General features: G+C 36.8%; 1 protein-coding gene across 2 annotated transcripts in view; it reads right to left on the bottom strand.

The window, feature by feature from the left end:
- Positions 1-732: 732 nt before the first annotated feature.
- Positions 733-11773, bottom strand: part of Yme1l1 (YME1 like 1 ATPase) — a 39965-nt gene continuing 28924 nt past the window's right edge. For both annotated transcript variants that reach the window (XM_036187139.1, XM_036187138.1), the window contains exons 13-19: positions 9778-9890; positions 8611-8766; positions 7695-7846; positions 6600-6726; positions 6441-6514; positions 5893-5979; positions 733-4452 (exon numbers count right to left, since the gene is read on the bottom strand). In XM_036187139.1, the coding sequence (XP_036043032.1) occupies positions 4309-4452; positions 5893-5979; positions 6441-6514; positions 6600-6726; positions 7695-7846; positions 8611-8766; positions 9778-9890 (853 nt within the window). In that variant the 3' untranslated portion in view covers positions 733-4308. The remainder of the gene's footprint in view (positions 4453-5892; positions 5980-6440; positions 6515-6599; positions 6727-7694; positions 7847-8610; positions 8767-9777; positions 9891-11773) is intronic.

The following is an 11773-nucleotide window of genomic DNA, read 5'->3' as shown; positions in this document are numbered from 1 at the left end:
TTTTGTCTTTGGTTCTTGTTCATTTATGATTGGCACCTTCCAAATTCCAGTACCTAAAACTTCAAGTGCTGGCAAAGGGATGTTAGCCACAACCAACCACCTCCATCTACCAAGGGCTGTTAGATCACCCTAGTCATTCATTTCACCTACTCTTAGTATGAACCCCAGAGGGACGCACCCAGCTCATTCATTATCCCTATTCATTTCCCATGCAGCCAAGACTGATCACCCCATGTCCTAAACACCTGGGTCCCAAATCCTTGAAGGGGAAATGTTATAAAATAAATGTGTATATTAACTATGTTAAAATGTTAAGAGTTAAAGGTACATAGATGGTCTTACAACTGGCTGCACGACTGCCAAATTAACTAAAGACTGGGCTCATTGCATTCGGCTTGAAATACATAAAGTCAATATGCTACTTGCTACAAACTGACTTGAGGGAGAAATATCCTATTCCAACTTATAAGCAATTTACGAGCAAAATGTAATACATACTATGACTATGATAAATTGTCATGTGTTGTTAGGGTTCAGTGAGCAGACTCTAGAAGTGAGGCAGCCTCCCACTGCCCCCATTTCAGACTCAAATGTTTGTCTCATAGTGTCCTCCAAGGCCCCTTGTTGAAACATTCGGGGTAGTTTCCCACCACTGTTGGGGGTAGGGGGTAAAACAGGCCAGGAATAAAAACAGTGTCCTTGAAATCAGCTTGAAGATAAACAATTACCAAATGTCATTACTATTGTTTATTCCATAATGTTGAAGTGCCTACAGTGAGGAAGAAAATTCAGAAATTTAGTCACAGGAATTTGATCCACAAGTTGGCACAGAGTAGAGAGGGCACTCAACTGGAAACTCCAGCAACTGGCCCATCTTTCTCAGTACACTTCTGCAGGATATTCTTGCACCTGATTTGGTATGTCTCTGCTATTTCTTCTTCTACTTCAAAGGCTCACCTGAAGAACCATTCTGCTCTTTCCAGAGACTCCATGGAGAACTCCACTTTGCTGCCTCCCAGTCAGCTTCTGTTGGATGTTTTGTGCACCTGACTTGATGGTGTTTTCCTTTTTATCATCTGCCACTTGCTATTTCATCTTTTCATTTGGTTTGCTTTCTACTGCTGTGATAAAGACCTTGAACAGCCACTTGGCTAGGAAAGCATCGTTAGCTTAAAAGTCCCAATCACAATCCCTCACTAAGGGAAGCCGAGACAGGAACTAAGATGGCAACTTCAATAGGAAAAAATAATCCTCTACCCTTTACATACCATCTGTAGTCTGTTGTCACGAACTCTTGAAAATTATTGTAGATATTTCCCTACTAACATCTATACTAAAAGTAGTGATTTAAATACAATCACCAGAGTGCTCTAAATTTAAGTGTTTACTTTTATCAGACTTTTGTATTTTCAGGTATATTGTACTAGCAAGTTTCTTTCCATTTGAATAACTCCCTTTTGCATTTCTTCAACAAATCAGGAGGTGATGTCTTCTCATAGCTTTTGTCTGTGAGACTGCTTTACTTCTGAAGGTCAGTTTCGTTAAGTACAATATCCTGGCAGGCAGGGCTTTCCTCAGCACTTTGAATACAGGTTATTCTGAACCAACGGCCATTACAGTCAGTGCTCATCTCACGTCACCAGAGAAGAGTGGATGTAGGGTCTGTCCATTACTGCATTTTATGGTGGTATGCAAGCCCAATACTGGGTTCTAACCCACGTTCTGTGCTTGCTCCCCTCTTCCCCACTGGGAAACTGTGTCTTCATGCTCTGCAGGCTGGATGTGAGCAAGTATAACATACGGAATGTTACAAACTGCCTTTTCTATCCTACTCAACGCCTGTTTTCTTACTACTATCCTACAACCAGGTTCTTAGTTATTTAGCTTGCTTAATCCAAGTGAAGGTATTTTCACATATAATGAATTATTTAAGTGGGTGTTCATGCTGGGGATGGATGCTGAAGAGTCCAATTCCCACAATTCAATTCAGGTATTTGAATGGCTTTGAATATAAGCTCAGGAAAGCTTAAAGCTGCTTTCTAAATCCACTCACTTTAAAATGCTTCAGTTGGAATGTGCTTTCCAGGAGAGATTCATTTTCAGTTGACAAAAGTCAACTACAAAGCTCAAGCAAACCATCACAAACAACCATTTCATGACTCTTGAAATTAACAGAAGACCTACAACAAAGTATGACTTGTTTCTTCATGAAAACCAGAGTGCAACCAAGAATAAGATTCTCTGGTTATCCTGCCTACTCAGGACAGTTCCCAGCCCACAGGTTCAATAGTTGAACCACAGTGAAGGAAGACCTGTAAAATAAAGACTTGTGTGCCAGGAATGGTGGAGCATACCTATAACCATCCAGAAGGATCAGGCAGGCTGGTCAATTGGAGGTTAGCCTACACTACGTACAGAGAACTTTCTGGAAAAGACCCAAAACAAACAAACAAGCAAAAAACACCCCAAGAAAAATAAAAGGCTTATTCTCATTTTCACAAGAGAATTCAGTTGATCTGATGTAAATCTAGAATCTCAATGATAAGCAGCTTACTAGCCTTAAGTGGTTGGTTGCTCTGCAATATGCAAACAAGATGAGAGTAGACAGTCATGAGATTTCTGTGATGTGAGAAATGCACAGGAAGTTGATAATCACTTCATAAAATACTCTAAGTTTACCAGACATGCAGAGCAGAAAATTCTCCAGCTATCCATATCCACATTTGATTGTCAAAGTCTTTGCATACACATGAAGTAGAAGCAATAAAACCAACTAAAACTCAAAAGTCACAGTAAACTTGCAATATAATTTACTGAGACTAGAACTGTGAGGTATTTGATTTGGATGTCATTGATGAGATATCACGTTATAGTGATTGGCGATGAAACTGTAAACCTCACATAACACAAGCTACAAAGGAAATTTGTATAGTCACTTTGAATTTTGAAAGCTTGAAAAAAATATGCTAAAACCTAATAGTAGGGATGATTACACAGAAAAAAGTCTTTGGTCTATATATTTACAATGAACAAGTTTTATAACATGAAAATTACAACTCAATGTGACTGTAAAACTGTTTTAAGTTAGGTTAGATAAAACAAAATACCAACGTTTTCTATATATGTTATGTATGAATATGCAGAAAATGAGGGGAAGGAGAGAGTATGAGCACATGAATATGAGTGACAACGGAAACAGTAAAAAGCAGGAAAAATGAAAACAATCCATGTGTCTTGATCAAGAATATAAAGGAGCTCTACCAACATTTTCAGTCTGAAATTGTTATCAAAATTTAAGATTAAAGAGGCCAAGAATATCATGTAACAAGGTCCCTTTAATTATACTTATCTTCTTCAAAGAAGACCATGTACATCCTCAATGAGAAAACTGAATGTATTTTAATAGTTCCTACAAGAATGTAATTTGGTTATAACACCAATACAATGCACTCTACATTCTACTGATTTAAAGATGAAATCACTAATAAATCCTGTAATATGTGCAGATGCAAAAGCCTTCCAACTATGACAAGGTAGAAGTTGAAAGACCTCTTAAAAGGAATTGAGTTTTTGGTTTCATTTTGATTTTGAGATTAAATGTAATTATACAATTATTCAGAATATACTTTGTTACTTATGTCATAAAATACTGGTGTTCTGAAACCAATTTTGTCAGTGAGATAGTACAATCTGAAAGAAAATGGGCATGCATGCTGCATTTTCAAAATATTATAATCATTTAAATTCTGATTATATCTTTGTTTACAATTCAAAAAGCTTCTTTGAAAGGCCATTTTACATGGTCAATTAAGAACATAATTAAGTACATCTTAATGATTTCCACTGATATATGCAGAAATTGATTTACCCATGGCATTTATTTTTTACCAAAGAGAAATATAACTATCAGGAGATGATAGCTTTTCAATTATTTTAGCTTGCAAATTTAAAAAAAAAAAAAAATACTTACCAGTAGATAAAGGCACAATTTTCACTCACTTCAAGTAATCAACCACAAAATGATTGCTTACTTTTAACATGATTGACTGACATTTTTCAAACAATCTGTCTTTAATCCTGACAGTTTTTTATTTATTGTGTTTTCATGTACTTGCTATGGGCTACTAATCTTCAATGGGTGTCATCATGGGAATAACCAAAATCAGATAATGTGACAGAAGACTGACAAAGTGTTTCACATCCTTGAGTTATATACCAAGTCAAGAATGGGGGTTGAAGAATGTTGCAAAAAGAGACTGCAGGGCTACTTATATTCTCGTAATAAAACCAACAATATCAAGAGAGTTATCATCTCACTTCCAATTTCTTCCCCTCAAGAACAATTTGAATCTCTTTGGCATCCAAAGTCTCATAAGTCAACAAGGCTTCTGCTAGATTCTTATGCTCTTTTGCATGAGTTTTCAAGATATGTTTTGCTCGTTCATATGATTCCTGAAAGAGAAAAGCAAGTCATAGAAGAAAATATAGAGATGCAATAACCATAGGTAAGGAGAAAATAAAACCAATGTGGCTTTAAAATGTGTTGATTTATACTTTTAAAAAAGCATTTAAAAGCTTTGTTTGAAAACATGAAATGTTTATACATAAGAATATAAACAGCATGTGGAATGTACCACAAGAGTAGAGTTTGGAAATGTTGCAAGAGTCTCTGCCTTTCCAGAATGTTCATTTTCTCCATTGTGACTACTAAGCATTTCTTTCTTTTCCCTCCAGCAGTTAATTAAAGCCTGTCTGTTTCCTTGGAAGACTGCTTTCCTAAAATTCCTACTCTTAATCCAGAAACTTCTTTGTTCCCATCACCACTTCTATCTCTTGCAGAAAGCACTACTCCTCTGAAGGTCAAACCATTTGAATATTGGCTACCAAACTCCCTTGACAAGCCCTCTAATTAATACTGATGATATTCCTCACTCAATAGACACTGACAGACCTTTTCCTTCATTCCAAGAGCTACCTTAAGGGATGGATAACTTCAGTACCTAAGAATACATGAGCAACCTTTCTAGTAAGTCCAGACCAACATACCTAGTTCTAACTTAGAATCTTCATTATGATGTCCAAATTTAGCAGCTTCTTATTAAACAAAAACATTCTACCCACACCAAGAGCTTGCATCCCAGTTTGGTCTCCATGCTCTTCAGTTAATGGTATAAACAATATAATTACCAGAGGCAGAAATCTGGAAAATGGTTTCAGCTGTTCTCTTACCTTTCCTATCTGATACATAATATTTTAAATCTACGTAACTATTTTTTTTTTAGGCTAGTTTCAAATGTACTATGTAGTCAAGGGTATCCCTGAACTTCTAATCCTCCTGCCTACATATTCCAAGTGCTGAGATTCCATGTGCTACCATGCCTAGCTTCTGTGGTACTGGGATCAAACCTAGTGTTTTGTACATGCTAGGCAATCACTACCAACAGAAACATATTCCCAAATCTTTATCAGTATCTGTTGAGCACACTCAGTGTTTCTTTCCCTCTAATATTTGATAGGATGAGATTTAGAAACACTAGTTATCGTCACTCATTTATGTTTGTAGTGCTGGGGGCTAAACCCAAGGCATTTCATAAGGTAGGCAAAGCACTCTCTACTAATGAACTATACCCTCTATTTTTTAAAGTACTTAGGCAGATTTTTTTTTTTTTTAATTAAAAAAGTAAAAATTAGCCAGGCGGTAGTGGCTTACGCCTTTAATCCCAGCACTCGGGAGACAGAGGCAGGTGGATCTCTGTGAGTTCGAGGGCAGCCTGGGCTACAGAGCGAGATCCAGGACAGGTGTAAAGCTATACAGAGAAACCCTGTCTTGAAAAACCAAAAAAATAAAAATATAAAAATTAAAATTAATAATCAAGCTCAGAAAAGTATTACCCGTAGAAGGATTCTTATTTCTTGTTCAATGGCAGATTGAGTTTCAGGACTTAGTGTTCCTGCATCACTGTAGGTCATAACTCCAAGCTAAAATCAAAAGGAATAAATTGAACAAATTACTACCAAGAAATTTAGCAAAGTACTAGCCTATATAAATGGAGGTGGGGGGGGGACGACAGACAAGAAATGCAATAATACAACATAAAAATGTTGAGTGCAATGAAATATCAACTTTGGAAAACATAGGGACAAATCAAAATAGCAAATGTATGATATAAAAACTGAAGTCCTTTAAGTGCTTTCTCAGAAAACCCTGGCAGCTCTCCCAAATCTAGAAATCCATAGTTCATGTGCCTCATGGGTCACAATGATATTGAAAATGTAAAATAAGTTCAGAAAGATAAAAGAACTAAATAATTTAATTTAGCACTTTATTACTACTCAGAGCAATGCTTAGAGTAAGTCTCAAATGAATTAGGAATCAGACAAGGAAAAAGAATGCTGTCAACTCACAAACTTATCAAAGAATGACATGGGAGACCAACTACCTTTTCACTCATTCCAAATCTGGTAACCATCCTTTTTGCAATTTGTGTTGCATTATCAAAGTCACTAGAAGCACCTAGATTAAAAACATAAACATAACTTTTGAAAAATCTTTAAATGAATAAACATGAATTTGAAGTAAATGTACTATCAAAACCAACCTGTTGTAATATGGTCAGTTCCAAATATGAGCTCCTCTGCTACTCTCCCTCCCATACTAACATCCATTTGTGCAAGCAGCTGGGCTCTGGTTTCATTCCACCTGTCATTCTCCGGCAACAGTGAGACCTACACAATTTCATAATAACCACACAATAATAAAGGAAAGACATCAGATACACTTCTGAAACAGTTATATTCATAACCAAAGTCATTCAGTTTTTCCAGATAGTATTCAATATGATGATGCTGAAAGCCAAGTGATTTGACAGACGTGGTCATCAAGTAACATAAAATACTTAATGACATAAAATCTTTATGACATGAAACCAACATGAAAAACGAAGAAAATTCTCTGTGTAGATGTATCTTACAAACAGCAGCTACATAATGATGCAATAGGACTTTTTTCCAGCTGTATAAAAATACTGAAGTAGTCAAATATTAGAAAGATTCAAGACGTAGCATTACTAAAGTACCTTAGAACAACTATGAAACCAGCCACTATGATATAAAATGTGTCTTCATGTCTAGTAGTTTATTTAGATATTTAAAAATTATAGTCTATAATCACTCTTCAATTATATTTTCATGGAAATATGTAATACCTGAAATATATTATAAAAGTACACTGATAGAAAATTATAGCAAATGGATCTTATTTCAATACTGTTCAGGAAATCAGAAAGGATTAAAAATCATTAGGAAGTCACAATCTCCTACATAAGCTTCTAGAAAGGTATATTTCAAAGTGAATTTTAAAAAAAGAAAATGAGGTTTGTTAAGTCGAGGTGGCTCAAACATGGGACCCTAGGACTTGTAAAGGTGAAGCAGGATTACGAGTTTCAGGCCAGTCCAACGACATGCAGTTTCAGGCCAACCTGAGCTACAAAGGGAGAAGTGAGACCCTGCTTCAAAGAAAGTAAACCAACAAAACAAAATCAAACAAAAAATCCAACTAAACTAAAAAACAAAACAAAACCCTTAACTAAACTGGTATGTGGTTCAGTGGTGAGAGGCTGATTCACATTCATGAGTCTCTGAATTCAAACCAAAGTAATGGGGGGAGGGGGGAGGAAGGTCCATAGGAAACTTACATGTCCAAGTGTGGGCCCCCGTGGCATGATTGTAGCTTTATTGATTGGCATTGCATCCTTTGTGTAATATGCAATAATAGCATGACCAGATTCATGATAGGCTGTTATGGTTTTGTTTTTGTTATCAATTTCCACACTTCTTCTTTCTGGTCCTAAGATAAATAATGTACTATATTAGAAAGGTATACTTAACTGCTGGGCATGGTAGCCTATAATCCCAGCACTACAGAGGCAAGAGAATAAGTTCCAGGCTAGCTCATGATTTACTGTGTGCTGTGAATATTGCTCTGTGTAAATAAAATGCTGATTGGCCGGTAGCCAGGCAGGAAGTATAAGCGGGATAAGCAGAGAAGAGAATTCTGGGAAGGCTGGGTAGAGAGACACTGCCAGCCACTGCTATGACAAGGAAGATGTAAGGTACCAGTAAGCCACAAGCCACATGGCAAAGTATAGATTAATAGAAATGGACTAAATATAAGAGTAAGAGCTAAACAACAGTAGGCCTGAGCTATTGGCCAAGCAGTTTAAATAATATAAGTGTCTATGTGTTTATTTTATAAATGGGTTGTCGGACTGACAGGGCTTGGCGGGGACTGGAGAGAAGGTCTCCAACTACAACTGTGATAACAGGAAGGTAGAGACACACACAAGAGAATGCATGAGCACTCATTATGGAGGATGGAGGCATAGTGGCTCACTCACATTAATAATCTCAGCACTCAGAAGGCTGAGGCAAGATGACTACCATGAGTTCACAGCCAGCCTGAAGTACATTAGTAGAAATGAGGGCCACCAGACCAGCTTGGATTACAGAATGAAAGTCAGTCTCCAAAAAAAAGGCAGGGCAAGATGGAAACAAAGAAAAAAAAAAAAAAAAAATGAACTACAGGATAAGGGGATGGGAAGGAAGGCATACCCATTAGAATTTTATCCTTTGAAAACTCTAGTTCCTTCATGGTAACCATTTCTTTTCCATCAACAGCTGCCTTTAAAGCAGCTTGGTTCACAAGATTCTCCAACTCTGCTCCAGAAAACCCAACAGTACCTCGAGCTATGATTTCTGGATCAACAGCTATAGACAAAGAGAACACAATAAATCTCCACCACTAAACAGAAGCTCTTCCACCATGTTTTAAAGGTAGAAAAAACACAATTACTCTGAATTACAACTTAAAATACATATCTTAAAACTAGAATTGAATTTACTAAAAGTTATGCATCAAAATATGACACTATGTTAATATATACTAATTGATACCATTGGTAATAATATTGGTAATAATAATAAATTCTTATGTCAATAATAAAACTTCCAGAAAAGTCCTAAACTTTATTAACTTTCTGAAAACAAAAAGTAGACTTGCTAGAAATGAAATTAGAAATTTCAAATATGACCTACACTGGGCCTGGAGAGATGGCCCAGCAGTTAAGAGCACCAACTGCTCTTGCAGAGAGCCCAGGTTCAGTTCCCAGCATCCAAAGGTCAGCTACTCCTCTGGCCTTTACTGGTACTGTGCATGTGGTATAAATACATGTGGACAGTTACACACACAAATATAAAAATACATCTTAAATATGCCCTATACTAATGTCCAGCCTGACCACAAATTTAAAAAGCAAGCTCAGAGTCAAAATTCTGTTCTCTTAAATATCACCTTGAAACACCTTGGTCTCCTTTTATGATAGGAAACAAACTTAGTTGTACAGGCTGATTCAAGACACATTCTTAAAATTACTGCAGCTTATACTACTGTCACTTATTTTCAAGTGGCTCCATGTTTTCATGAGCCTTGTTCCGTATTGCTAAATGGAGCCTTTTTTTTTCTTTTTTGTATTTTATATTTTTAATCTATATATGCCTGTCTATAAACTCCAATCAAAATTTCCTTTGGAATCAAGATTCAAGAATAAAATACTATCAGGAATATATACAAACTGAAGAATGCAAATATAAATGGGTATAAAGAGGACAAAAAAATTAACTGGTGTGAGGCATAAACCAAATAAGGACCACAAACAGGATGGCTAAATATATTCCCATTTTCCAGAAATAACAATGTTAGAATCAAGGAATTGAACTCACATTTGTCAAACTTTATTTTATTAAGATACCATTTCAAAATTTCAGTCCGACCCCTCACATCTGGCCTTGGAACTGTAACTTGCATGTCAAAACGACCAGGACGTATTAAGGCACTAAGGGAAAAAAATTAAAAAGAGACATATAAATTAATAAGCTGAAGATGCTAGCATACACCAAACATGATGGGGAAGCAACAACAATCAAAGATAAAAAAGAATTTTGAATATCAATGTTCAGATAGTTCCCTCAAAAGCACGGACAACAGTCTCAGTAAGTGTCAGAGGGTTCAAGGGCACCTAACACCCATAATCACAGGACTCAAGACGCTAAGGACAACAAGGGCCAACCTGGACTATTTAGTGTCACCTCTGTGAAATAATAATGACCAGAAAGTAAAACAAAGGTTCATTTAGACACACATGTACAACAAGGTGGCGCTCTCTCTCCTCTCCTTTCCTATTTTGAGTCCCCTCCCTTTTTCCCATTTCCCACAAAGGTTCATTTATACACACACTCTCTCCTCTCCCTCCCTTTTCCCACTGAAGGAAGACCACGAGTGCCTTATTTTCCCCTCTATTGCAGCTGTGCCTCTTCCCTAGTGGTCCCATTAGCTTTCCAGGTTTGCGCAGTTATTCCAGGTTATGTGCTCATACCTGAAGATCTGGAGCTGGATGCATGGTTTCTGTAGTTAGTTTACTACAGAATTTTTTTTTAAAAAAAAAATAAAGATATGTAAGTCTTTTTGAGAGAGGACTTTTCATATTGCCCAACAATTCTTAACTCGCTATGTAGCTCAGGCTGGTCTCAAACTCACAGAGATCGGTCTGTCTCATCCTCCCAAATGCTGAAATTAAAGGTGTGCAGCAAAATGCCTGGCATATATGAACTTTCTATATAAAAATATCTATAATACATGCAGGTCAGTATTACAAAATTATTATTTTATTATGTATCTTAATATATATTAAGTATATAAATTTATGTTTTTCTATATTATATAATGAATATATTTGTATATAATTGTGTTCATATAAATTATATATTAAATATATTTTTTTTAAAACATAAAACAAAAATTCCCCTTCTGGGTTGACAATGCTTCCCCAAAGAGATTCTCAAAACATTATAGGCTATTGCTACTGTCCTTGCCTGCCCCAGAGGTGGAAAGCACAACCTGTATTGGTGAAGACACATGCACTTCAGACACAAGACCCAGAGACCTCTAAGCTGGAATGGACCTGAATACTTCCTTCATGAGGACTAGCCTTCATGGTATTAGAAGGAACCATGCCAGCTTCCAAAAGAGGGAAGCAACCAACATTCCTACCCAACTATGACAATGGTATGGGATGCCTTTCTGGACACTGAGAATATGTGTAGCTCCCGCTGGTTAAAAAAGAAGCTGCTTTGACAAAGTAGGATAAGAGTGATGTGGGAAATTCAAGTGGAAGAAGGGAGGAATCAGGGGCAGACTCCATGCAGCTGTAAAAAGAGTAAGACGCCAGCAGACTGGTAAGGCCACGGCCACGAGGCAAAATAAAGATTAATAGAAATGGGTTAATTTAAGTTGTAAGAGCTAGTTAGTAATAAGCCTGAGCAATAGGCCAAACAGTTTGTAATTGATATTAAGCCTCTGAGTGATTATTTACAAGTGGCCTGGGACAGGGCGGGACAAAAAGCCTCCTATGAACATATGACATAAAACCTATGAACCACAATAATGATCAGCATGGCACAATAACACTCCACAATAATGATCAGCATGGTACAATAACCCTAAGAGTTAAAACAGTGGCATGCAAACCTTGGTGGTAAACAACAGCTATCTAATTGGACTTAAAACCCACTCGACAAGAGGGAAATCATCCTGGTACTGGAAAGCTAGCCAGCTACCCAGGGCTAGGAAAGATCTTGGAGGAGAACCTACAACCACTATTTTACTAAGCCAGCACAATCCCTAACTACATTCTAGGTATTTGTCCTTATATCCACAGGT

This window comes from Onychomys torridus, chromosome 5 (genome assembly GCF_903995425.1).
Source record: "Onychomys torridus chromosome 5, mOncTor1.1, whole genome shotgun sequence".
Classification (NCBI taxonomy): Eukaryota; Metazoa; Chordata; class Mammalia; order Rodentia; family Cricetidae; genus Onychomys; species Onychomys torridus.
This window is presented reverse-complemented; position numbering and strand designations above follow the sequence as displayed.